Source organism: Haemaphysalis longicornis, unplaced genomic scaffold, assembly GCF_048455015.1.
Source record: "Haemaphysalis longicornis isolate Haplotype H1 unplaced genomic scaffold, Haemaphysalis longicornis Haplotype H1 scaffold_2, whole genome shotgun sequence".
Taxonomy (NCBI): domain Eukaryota; kingdom Metazoa; phylum Arthropoda; class Arachnida; order Ixodida; family Ixodidae; genus Haemaphysalis; species Haemaphysalis longicornis.
In genome coordinates this window covers 279,205,779-279,218,046 of record NW_027526295.1, presented here as the reverse complement: position 1 = coordinate 279,218,046, position 12,268 = coordinate 279,205,779, and the positions used below count along the sequence as shown (strand labels likewise).

Genomic DNA, 12,268 nt, shown 5'->3' with positions numbered 1-12,268 from the left:
GCCGTTCTAGCCATTCGGCTTCCTCTGCGGTTAGGACAGTGGTGCCGGGGCAACCTGACCAAGGAGTTGGCCACAGGCACTGTAGGGAAGGAAGGGGGGGGGGGGGGGGGGGGGGCTACCATACTTACGCAGAAAGTTTCCATACTCCATCACAGTGAAGCTTCTCGACTCTCGAGGAATGAACATAACCCCGAATATTTTTAAGAGGGTCTGTAAGCCGCTCTAAACCAACTGGGAGGCTCGCAGCCCCGTTCTGCAGCAAGGACTGTACCCGGTGGAAGTCTGGCTATAAGTGGGCAAAGGGAGCTGCAACACAACTCGAGACTACAGCGAAAATGTATGTAGAAATGCACGTCCTGTTTTTTTTGGGTTTTTTTTTGTTTTTTTTTGCCAGTAGTACGCGCCAATTTGGCTAACCAGTTATCCTAGTAAACGTGTCTTCCCTTAGAGAGAGCGAGTGTTCCGGAAATATTGTCTCCGTGGCTTTGGCTAGAGCCACTAACCTGGTTTCAGAGCGTCGGCACTCTTTTCTTTCATTATTATGTGCCGCCGACTGCGGCCATTCGTAGAACCGCGTCACGTGACATTTGTTTACCCCGTAAGACCCATGGGTGCTTACATTTTGATGCCTCTGTGTTGCCGCGCGCGCGCTCTTTGGCAAGTCATGGTTTTCGGAGCGCAGTGTGGCTGTATGACACGTTCAGAGCGAGTTTTTAGCCCCCAGACAGAGTAGCGATGCCGTGCTTCTCTATACTGGGCTCTTTCAGCCCGGCTGGAAGGTTGAAAACGCTTGCTTCGCTTACCGCGGGGAAAGAACGACAGTAGTACAGCGTCTCCTACAGCCACTAAAAAAGCGTAGCTTAATTAGGGACTCCAGGGTAACTTAGAGCTACTAAATAAGCCACGCTAGCTTAAATGAGCCTGACCCTATAGCCCCGGCGCACTGTCCCTGAATCTTCGAAAAGTAAACACAGCTGTCATGGTTGCCAAGCGGCGCCCGGACCGATTCCGCCCGTCAATTTCAGCCGCAGTAGGGCGCATAAAGTTGGCCTGCCTGGCGTAAGGCACCAAAATGGCTGCCGCCGTGCGCCATGTGTCGTTACTCTTAATCGTATCTTATTTAGTGGCTTTAGCTTAGGCTATACGTAGCTTGCACAATACCTAACCATTTTTTTGCTTGTTTCAGGGAACATCAAGAGTCCGTGGAAGGTTAAGGGTGGGAAACCAACTCACCTTTGTCCAACATCGTTGTCCGGAGTATCCATCCCACTTTCATCATTGTTGAAAATAAAATAAACATAAGCATCTCGCCCTGCGTACTTCTCGCCGACATCGCGATCGGGTGCATAAAGCGGGAAATGTACGCGCATACCGGAGATGCAGCCGCAGCCATCTGAGAAGTACTTCCTCGGCACATGGAAATACTAATGTAGTCGCCGATTTGGTTGTGCGGCAGGGCCTCCATTTATTGGCAGATCGTCGACCGCGGAGCACCCGTAGAGGTTGCGGCCGAGCAGCGCAGAGCCGTGCAGCTGCCCTGCCCTTAAAAGAATACGCCTCGGTCGCCTCGCCTCCTGCGGCCGTCGGCCCGGTTGTCCACTGGACTTCGCTTCGTGGACACGGGGTCCACATCATCGCAAACTTGACCGGTTTCTTAGGGAATCCGGAGACTATATGTATTCATAGTTTCTGCTATGCTGATTAGCAAACTTGTACAATAAAGAAATCCGGGGTGGTTCCGTGGCGCGTGGCTCGTCCTGCGTTCCTAAGACGCGCGCTGTTGATGATGAACGCAGTGATCCATGATGATGATGGTAGGCTTTTGCGGTTGACGAGGAAGTGACCGCTACACTGAAATAGCCAATATTGGCTCGCATGCATAGGACACGAAGCTACAGCGCATATTGCGAATATAGAGGATTCAGGTACACTAAACCACGCAACGAGACAATAGGGCATGTGGATATACTCTCCTATATACTCGGCAGATGATGTTACCCGTGCTGTAAAAGCTCGCTCTTTTAGAACGCTTGCTCCACATCCAGCCTAAAACGAAACCATCCTGTCGCTGACATTACTACTGGCGAGAAAGCCGCTTAGGCCACCCGGCGGCCATTTCCCAAGTTTTTATTGCATACTTCGCAGCAGAGATCAGTCGACAGCCGCGGATGCAGGCGCTTGACTGAATGGAGGGCCGTGCAGTGACCGAATGCCGTCAGACGTCGTCGTCCCCGAACGCCTGGTGCGGGTCCTCGGTAGTCGTGGCGCTGGCGAACCAGCCCATCCGTGAAATCATAATGTACCCGACCAGAACGGTCATCATGAGAACGACCAGGGCCAGCACGATACGGGTCAATAACAGGAACGTGTTCGTCTGGTCATCGGCTTGCTTGTCCTCTGCGGAGAATAAGAAAGCAGTCGGAGGAATTCGGGTACGTGTAAGCAAAGTCCTTCACCTATGGTTTAAGTTAGCGGTCAAACAAAACTGTGCACGAAATCTACGACGTCAGCGAATCTGTAATTCCTCCCCACTGGAGCTTAAAGGGAAAGCGGCGTCGCAGTAATAGCGCACCAATAAGAAAGCGGACATTGTCAGCGTGCGGAGTGAGAGAAACTCAGCCAGGGGCGGACGTCGTCGCAATACGCCCGTGGAACCAGTTCAGACGCAAAGAAAATGAAGGCTTCTTCCTGTGCAAGATGGTCGTCACAAAATACTCGAAAACCCGCCGCGGTGGCTCAGTAGCTAAGGCGTTGCGCTGCTGAGCACGAGGTCGTGGGTTCGATTCCCAGCCGCGGCGGCCGCTTTTCTGATGGAGGCGAAAAGCAAAAACGTCCGTGTGTATACGAGGTTTCGGCTCACGTTAAATAAGCCCTGGTGGTGAAAATTAATTCGGAGCCCTCCACTACGGCGCACCTCATCGCCTGCGTTGCGTCGGCGCGTTAAGCCCTACAATAATGAAATCAATCAAACAAAATACTCGAAACGCGTCCCGTAGCATTGTCATGCCGATGTGGTGTCAACATTTAGGAAAGAGTCACCGCAGCTGTATGGACCAAAGCGACGTGACGTCTACCGAAACCCGTTTGAGGAAGCTTTTCAAGTTTCCTCAGATTCCTACCTTCGCAACCGCAATGCGTCTAGAGTATCGAGTGTGCACCCAAAATCGGTCGGCTTCGAATACTTTACGATGCGGGTATTGTCGCCACAACCACACCAAAGGTACACTAATGAAACGTTGCCTCTTACAGCACTGAATAAGCCGAAAAGTGGCCCGGCCCAGACAAAAGTTCCGAAAGGATCCTGTCGGGATCTTAAAGACGAGTGTAAAACGGCTCTACATAACAAGATAAGTGCAGTCATGGAGCTCTGGAACATAATGTAAATACTATCTATTTTATGCGAAAATTCGGGTGCTCGAGGTGGTGGTACCGCGGCTGTTAGGTTTCCGTGAGTACAAGGAGGTGGTTCCCATTCAAGGTCATTCAAAACGGAAACGTGACTGAGGACAAGATTATGGCAAACGTTAAGGAAACCCAAGGTGATTTTTTTATGGCTTTCCACCACAGCGAAGCTCATCGCGCAGATTTCGCTACGGTGCATCAAACACGAATTTCAATGGTAAGCTGAACGATAACTGCACAGTAATTGAGGAGACTGCCAACAGATTCGCTTTCGAGAACAAATGTGTACTCACTATCATATTTGTGCGCTTGGTAGGCGTACATCATTCCCGGGCTGACGGCGACGGAACCTTGGCCGCTCATGCCGCTGTTAACGGGATGTGTGGCCAAGACTGGGCCCCCTCCGGACTGCGGCGCAAAGTATGTGCCTCTGTACTCGTGCACCGAGGACGAAGGAAATGCGGCGCCTAGCCTGAAAGCCTCATCGCATCGCATCGCGGCGCCTAGCATGTCCCTCGGAGCGGGGCCCGCCGCCGTCTGAGCAGAGCAGGCAGATCCGCGTTCTGCCCGCCGATGGCGATGACGAAGCTAGAAAAGGAGGAGGAGATCACGGTGGCGGGAGGATGATGATGATTCTGAAACTAGGAAGGAAATTATGATCCAGATCTGGCCCCTTCACCCCTTTGTGTATTTTGCAATGAATTAGAGACTATAGAACATTTTCTCCTCTCCTGCCGACGGTTTGCCTCCATACGAAAAAGATATTTGGAAAACCCTTTTATTCAATTGGCCCACCCAATCACTCTTCCTCTAATATTATCATTCGGGGCGACAATACTGGGTTTTTGCCGCGGGGATCTTTGCCGCGCTGTACATTCATTCATTTTTGAATCACGCCGTCTACCGTGCTAGCCGTTAATTCAAGATGGCGGGCTGCTCTTAAAAACATGTCTGCGCCTGTATCCTCTGCCTTCCCGCTCACTGCCTCCCCTTCGCTGCCAAAACTTCTTTCTTTAATTTTGTTACATAATTTCCACGATTGTCCTTCGGCCAATCCTTTCCTTATTCATTCGTGCTGGTTTTGTAGTTGGTGAGCTCTATCTGCTACCGCACCTTATTTTCTGGCAGTTCACTTATTTTCTTTTTACTCCCGTTTATATTCACCTTTTTTCTGTATTTATTCACTTTTCTTCTTTTAATCCAAATTAGTTTTTTCTCTTCTCTCAGTTAGCGCCCCTTTCCTGGCCAATCCCCCTGAGTGGGTACGAGCCTTTTTTTTTTTGGACCAACAACAACAACATCACCGTCGCCGTCGTCATCATACTGGTCGTTTGGGAAAAGTTGCGCACAAAGTTTCGTGGACTGTACGAGAGCTGAGCGCATGCGCTGCAGGGTTAACTGGTAGGTTAATATTAGCTTCTAGAAGACGAGAAAGACGAAAGAGAAGTACCATAATAACGTTCTTTTTACCTTTTTCTAACCACTGATGATTGGCCAATTCCGGATCGGGCATGTGTTAATTTTCTTGAAGAAGGATAAAAGCTTTATTCAAACGCTACATTTTCATCGCTGTGTTTTTTTTTTACATCGATTCGGTGTACTACTGCGTTAACCATAAATATATGCTCGGAATCGAGGTCTTCGGGCCTCGGGGGTCGCATGTGCGCATGAATTTCTGAATAGTTAACAGATAGATGCATCTACATGTCACCGGACAGCGGCGACACACCGCCATACAGAGTGACCCGGGGTGTTCTACTGGGTGGTGTCCTCAACCCGACGCTCTTCAACATCACTATGATGGGCATAGAGAATAGTTTGCCACAGTCCGTGGAAATATCGATGTATGCGGATGAGATCTGAATATAGAGCGCTGGACAACAGGTGGGTACTGCGCGCGAGACTGCAAATGGCAATCAATTCCATTGCGGCGTTTCTAGGAACCCGAGGCCCAGAAATAGCTGGCAAGTGCGCTGTCATTGCTTCCACGAAGCGCGATATATCAAATTATGGACTCACCGTGGCAGGCTGCACTATCCCGTATGTTCCGCACCACAAGTTTTTGGGTGTGATATTTGACAGATCTCTGACTTGGTCAAAACATGTCCACCATGCAAAAGACAAGCTTGCTTCTCTCCCCAACATCTTCGACATGATATCTAGTAACGCCGGCGGATGCATAGTCCCGTCTCTTCTTCGTCTGTATGATGTCACGTGCGTTGCATTGTTACGTTACAGCCTGTACTTGTCTCCCTCTCAAAATGATGAAGTTCTGCAAAAAGAAATGATGAAGTTCTGCAAAGTGCGCAAGCGCAAGTCCTGAGTGTGTGTATTTGGAGTTCCGAAGACCACATCCACGGTGAGAACTCGGGTGGAGTGTCGACGATTGGTACCACTTGCTCTTGGTGCGCAGGAGCTCCTCCGCCCGCAACTGTGATTTGTAGCACAGCAGCAAGGTCACCCCTTAGCACTCAGCTCAGCCACTGAAGTGTGAGACCTTTTACCGCTTTATTACCAGCACTCTGCCCCGTCTCTACAACCGCACTGGGTGTTCCTGCCTCTGCAAAATACAACTGGAATGCCCGGCATTACCCGCAAGCAGGATATCGCCACCCCTGGCTTAAAGTTCGCCTTGGAACTGATCTGCCAAGTGAAAAAACAGGGCACACACCCATCTATACACGGATGGATCTGTGACAACCTCTGCAGTTTCTGTCCTCCGGTACTCCCTTTAGCGCAACGCTTAGTCACAGGACAACGTCCACGGTTACCGAACCTGCCGCTCTGCGTGCTGCTTTCGCCTACATCGTCGAGCAACCAGCACGTCGGTGGGCAATCTTCCCGGATTCTCGGGAAGCCCTTCAGCGCTTAAAATTGCAGGCGAAAGATCAGCATACTTTCGACATTAATGCATTGCACTTACAAGCTCTAGAAGCACATCATCTTGTAGAGCTTCAGTGGATTCCTTCCCACTGCGGTATAACTAGGAACGTCAAGCCGGACACTGCGGCATCGATCGGACATGGTCTGCACGGGTAAGTGATATATCTATATCGTTCTCCAGACGAGATGCTCTTGCTCTTGCGTCCAAGGCTGCCTGGAGTTTATAGTCATCTACGGTGGCCGTTGCGCCGCAAAATTACTCGCCGCTTCACTCCATAGACCCGCATGGGAACTTTTGGATGCCTCATGAACCGTGCAAGAATGAAGAAGCGGTTCTTCACCGCGTGCGGCTAAATGTCGCTTATACGAATTATTAGCGAAACAGGCCGCTTACCCCCTGTGCACTTATTGGGACGTGGGAAAGGACTCGAACCACGTAATATGTGAATGTGCGCCCTTTTAGTGCCTTTGGGACATCCACTTTCTATGGTACTACCCCAAAGTGACGTGGTAGGCCCTTGGTCTAGCTCTAAACGAGAACCTCGAGCGACAAAAGCTCTAAGGACCAGAGTTCTATTGATCAAAAGCTCTATTGCGAAGCACAGAAGTTGACCAGACTCTTTAAACAGGACTTCATTAATTAGCACATCATTGTCATATTAGTCATCATCACTTCATCAATTTCATTTCTTTTCATGCAGCTGGTGTAGCAACCTAGGCGTCTTGGCCGGGCAAGCCTCACCAGCATCTTTAAAGAATATACTCTCTCTCTCTCTCTCTCTCTCTCTCTCTCTCTCTCTCTCTCTCTTTTAATGGGACCCCGCAACACTTTTTTCAACTTTTTTTCAAATCTTAAATGCTTGCAGAACGTAGTCACCCAACGCACCCACTACTTAGATTAGGGGGTCACAGAGTACCTCAGCCAAAAATTACTGCTTTATGTCCATCAAATAGCTTGTAAACTCGATCAGAAGAGTTTTCTCGCTTTCCTGGTCTTGGCGTTCTTTGACGGCTGAAATTACGTCACTAAGGCCATGTAGCGGCTGTTGGCCGGTTTTTCTTCAGTTGCAGCGTTGAACGCTTTTCGATTGCAACTTTAAAACGATCCACAACAACCAAGGAGAAATGGAAGGCGTATCTGGTGCGACGAGCAAATCACGCAGTGCCGCTCCATGCTGGCGATAACTATAGCTTTCGCAGTGTTTGCAGACGCGAAGGGAAGAGTGAAAGCGCTTATCGAAAGTGTTGCAGGGTCCCTTTAAGCGTCGAGAATGCCTGGGCCAGGTTCATCGACCCCAACTGGGCCGTCACGAGGCCCGAGGGTAGCCAAGCACGCCTTGTTGAAAAAGGAGGGTGCGGAAAATGTGAAGACTGAATTGCAATAGGGCAGGATAAAATACCAGGTTATAAATTAGCGCAATACAACGTAGCTTCGGAGCATGGCATCAAAGGTGATTCATCTTTTTCTACATGTTAATCATTGGGAGCTCGAACAGGTCGAATCTGTTGTGAAGCGGGAAGCCTCCGGGTAGACTAGGCCTCCGTGGAGCGCGCCTGCGCCGTTTGAGGAGGGGGCACAGGCGCGCTCCACGGGGCCAGGCGACGTAACACGTACCGGGAAAGGGAGACAGCAGAGCCGGAAGAGGGTTCTGAGAAATGGCGACGGACCGTAGAGTGCTCTGGACCAGCCCTGCCGTGAGCTCAGAGCCTCATTCCAACCCTCTTTAGGTGACGGCGCACCAGGCCTTAATCGTAAGCGCAGAAGACCGAGAAAACACGCCACGACCGAAGACGCTATAGCAGCTGGAAATGCCGCTCGCCCTAACCGTTTCGGGAGGATGTTACGATGATGAAGAGCAGCTATGATTGAAGTTACGCCATCGGCCCGACGAGGGCAACGTGAAACTTAAAGGGGCACTGACACAAAAATTTTGCATCTTGGTTTTTTTTTTTTTTTTTTGCGATAAGTAGCTAGTGACCTACTTATAACCTGTAGAAACCTCATTTGCTTCAGCGTGCGACGGTTGTTTAATTTGAGGCATTTTCAATGCGGCCAGTCGCAGTTTCGGTTTCAGCGAGTGCCGTGAAACGATGGATTTTGTGGATTTTGTGTGAACAAAGCTGACCACGTGATCGTCGGAGGGATATCACAGAGCTGAGCCGCCGTAGCACTGTCGAATCCGCGGCGACGGCAGTTTCTGCGAATGCCCCCACGTACTGATCTCGTGAGGCGCTTAATGAAAAAGCGACCGTGGATGTGACGCAGGCGCTGCGAGTGCAAATGCTACCGCGGCTAAAGAACGACGCGCGACGCTCGAGACGGTGGGTGGCAAGACGCGCGCTGGGAGCAGCCCGCCGGTCTGCCTACAGGTCCGCCTACAGATGTGTTCGGCTTAGCACTGCGGCGGATATTCGAGTGCCGCTCTCGTAAGCGGTGCAGATGACAATTTTTAATGCAACCCGCCATCGCATCATTAACTCCTTTCTCATGTGAGCCACCATGGTCGTTACTTGGGGACAATTTCGTGCAGCGGTAACAAGCTATCACTCGAGCTACCTGCGCCGGCCTGAGCCACTTCGCGGCCGTGGCCGCCGCCTGCACAGCGACCGTGCGGCTAGCTCAGTGGGCTTTTCGTGCCTCCGGCGCGTTTTCGCATCCAATGGTAATAAACAAATAGAAACAGAGTGCCTGGAATCGCTGTAGAACTTTGGTCGCGGCCAGCTGCCCGATTAACTGACGAAATCACGGCGCCTCCGCCGCCAACGATCGGGTCGTTCGTTCTCGAGAGCAGAAGCTCCGCCCTCCGGCCCTCCGATTGGAGCGGCGAGCCGAGCGAGCCGGCGAAAAACGCCGGCAGTGCGGAAGCGGCAAACACAAACTCGTGACGTGTTGGGTGTTGTTTATTTACACAATATCCTCGGGATGTCGATTGCGCGTGGTCCTCTGCTGGCTGTTCGGTTGCGTTTCGCACACTATAAAATTGATTTTAAATATGTTCTAGGCTGTATTCGCCGCTGATATTTTGCAGATGATGTATATGTGTTCCCACCAATCTATATCCGAAGTTACCTCGCCTTCAAAATTTTGTGTCAGTGCCCCTTTAAACAAAGTTCAAGAGCAGACGAACAGAAGGTCCACCTAGGCTTTCGCCTTCGTCTTCTTACAAAGTCCTAAGCCTCCCCTACACCTCTTTTTTTTCCATGTGGGGACACCTTTTCACTTGACCGCACCCGCTCTGTAGAATGCATGCTGGTGCTGGGACATTTATTTATGTATTGTTTCCCACCCGGCGTCATCCCTTTACACACGGTGCGACCGCGCTCGGCCGCTGACGTCACGCTCTTCCATTGCGCAGGCGCAACTACGCAAGCTTTGCCCGCTCCAAAGGACAGCCATTCAGACAAGAAGATCGGCAGCTTTGAAGCCTCCTATGCATACTCATAAAAGGCGAACATCTGTTAGGCCCGTAGGCGGGAATATTTTCTGTTGGAAGTACCCCTTTGAGTAGGCACCACAAGTTGAATATATAGTGTACTGTAATTTCAGTCGTTTGGGGCAAAATTCAGCAACATAAATTCTTTTGTCTTTTAGTATTTGGTCTTCCATTGGCCTCATTATATTGTAACGTGGCGGCAGGACAGACGACATGAACGATGAGACAGCCGAACGATCTATTTACAGCGTATTTACATGGCGGCCAAGCCAGAGCCCGCGCAGGCAGCGCGCACCGCACCCACAGATCTTCTTCGTCGTCGTAGGCTGGGATTGCTGATCCACGCTGCGTTGCCCTCCTCATCTTCTTCTCGTGACACTATTTAATAAAGTACAAAAATATGTTATTCCCAGCTAAAAGCAAGAAACAACAGAAAATGTTTATTTATTCCATTTCTATGTTGCACAAGGCACAGTTCGACCAGCCGCACACGAGGTGCGGGGGTGTAAATAATTTTATTACAGGTTTCGTTCTTAAACGAAAAACAAAGCTTACACAATCAACTCCAAATGAGTTTTCTGATGCGCCTTCGCGGAAGCGATCACTTACTGACCAACATACGCTCTGTACAGAGTACGTTAATGGCAAATTCGTTAAAGAGGGGTGACTCACCCAACGCTATTACATGAGCTAATCTAGTAATCATGGGCTGACCGAATGGCAGTTTGAGAGCATCGTCGACCTCCGTATATTGTGGAGTTCGCAATGAACGCCTCTGAAATAAAGTTTATTCCTCCTCCTCGACGAAGTTGGGAAAGATGGGATTTTGTTTACTTTGCGCGAAAACAAGAACACTCCAGAACAAAGCACTGAAACACTCGGAAATAAGACTACAAGGTGCGACGCTACATTTCTGAGAAGGAAAAAAAATGTTAGAGAAACAGTTGTTCCCACTTCAAAATCAGGTCCTATATGATCATAAACAATACAAGCTGAGAGTATACAATGTTGATTTCAAAACGCTTACAGAGATTCACCATCCTCGTAGAACTCGTCCCCTAGCATTAAAGTTTGTCGGAAATGGAGGGGGGTGGAAGACGAGGCCTAAACCCTGCCACCCCCTCCCCCACGTATCATTCTGGATACACGCGTCCGCCCGCCGACGCCGTTCTCGCATGCTTCTGTTGTCGTCAGCGGCCTTGGTCAAACTTGTCGCAACACATCCGTCACATTGCGGCGCGTGACAGTTTATTCGCCGCAGGACAGCGGCATGATTTCCGAAAGAATTCCCCGCAGGGGACGGGCCTTTCTTAGGCAATCCGTAGTCCCCATAGGACAGTCAATGGTAAACGTAACGAGTCTCCCATTAGCCAACGCAATGGACTGTGCAATGGTTCCTCCCGAAATATCGAGAAGGTTCGAATAGTTTGCCAAGGGCGACGCGACATCTTTCACCGCTCTTAAAATACCGCGGCGGTTCTCCGTAATTGTTTGTAAACGTTTGTTTGTTACCTTTTTCTTCTGGTACAAAGGGCGCGACCCACGCTCTAACCGCCAGCAATAAGGCTATCACCACCAGCGTAAGAATAAGTTCGGAATAAATTGTAACGCGAGCTACTGCGGCCACGCCGAGTTCCAGCACCTTTCTGCGGGCCGCCTTTTCCCCTACATAAAAGAAGAAATTCGTGCTTTTTACCGGTCCTTTAGGATAACAGGGAGCGCACCTCCTAAAGGAACAAAAAACGGCTCGGCAAGCGCTGCCGCGCTCGTATGCTTACTTTTCGCGAAGCGCTGAAATACGAGTCCGCTACGCCCGGGAGGCAAGAACGAAAACGCCAAGCCGCCTCATTCTGAGGCGCTCAAGTGGAACCTGGTTTGTTCCCCCGGACAAAAGACGTTTTCCCAACGTGGTCCTCCAGCGCACGACCGCTGCGCGCAGACCCGGAGGAGCGACCCCGGTTCGGAACGAGCATGCGCCCTCGCCCCCTCCCGTAATCCCCGCATAAAGCTCAGTCCCTGTGTAGGCGCTGGTCATCCGCTTCTAATCCCCGCATTGAGCCAGTCCCGCAGTCCGGCGGGGTGGAAGAGAGCGACGGCTTTAAAAGCGCGGGCTATGAGGCTCAAACACGGCCAGGTGACAAAGCGAGGAGGTGCTGCGTATACTTTACAAGTTGGCAAACAGAGTTACTGCTTGGCTTTGGCTAGAAACCACAGACACGCACAAACATAAAAACGGTGCTTAGAATCGCGATTTGGAGATATTTTCCCGAGAGTTGATGTGACACCTATAGATTACACGCCGAATTGAAACCGCTTATAACTTTATTGTGGTGTACGAAAGGGCCTCAAGTAAACCAATATATGTAAATCTAGCGATCTACATGGACAGGAAGGAACAATGCAGGAAAGGCAGGGAGGCTGACCAGGGAACTGTCTGGTTGGTATACCCTACACATGGGGACCGAGTTTCCAGAATTGAAAGGGAAAGAAATTGGTTGACAAAATAAGTTGTGAAGGTTCTCTCAGCTCGTTGTTGTAAGATGAGACTG

The 12,268-nt window shown here is 50.4% G+C and overlaps 2 protein-coding genes across 2 annotated transcripts in view; both read right to left on the bottom strand.

Annotated features, from left to right (window-relative positions):
- The window catches only part of LOC144170751 (uncharacterized), a 492,715-nt gene that overhangs the window by 50,481 nt on the left and 429,966 nt on the right, over positions 1–12,268 (bottom strand). The window lies entirely within an intron of this gene.
- Positions 2,099–3,976, bottom strand: LOC144170752 (uncharacterized). The gene is made up of 2 exons (XM_077700733.1): positions 3,696–3,976; positions 2,099–2,397 (listed from the first exon to the last, which is right to left on the bottom strand). Exons 1-2 carry the CDS (start codon positions 3,910–3,912, stop codon positions 2,216–2,218), a joined length of 399 nt encoding a protein of 132 aa, XP_077556859.1. The 5' UTR covers positions 3,913–3,976; the 3' UTR covers positions 2,099–2,215.

What these genes read in the sequence shown, in the direction of transcription:
- LOC144170752 (XM_077700733.1), bottom strand. Translation starts at nt 3,912, where the DNA reads ATGCTAGGCGCCGCGATGCGATGCGATGAGGCTTTCAGGCTAGGCGCC. An exon ending in CCAAGCGCACAAATATGATA is followed by an intron (nt 2,398 to 3,695) that starts GTGAGTACACAT and finishes TATTCTCCGCAG; the next exon opens with AGGACAAGCAAGCCGATGAC.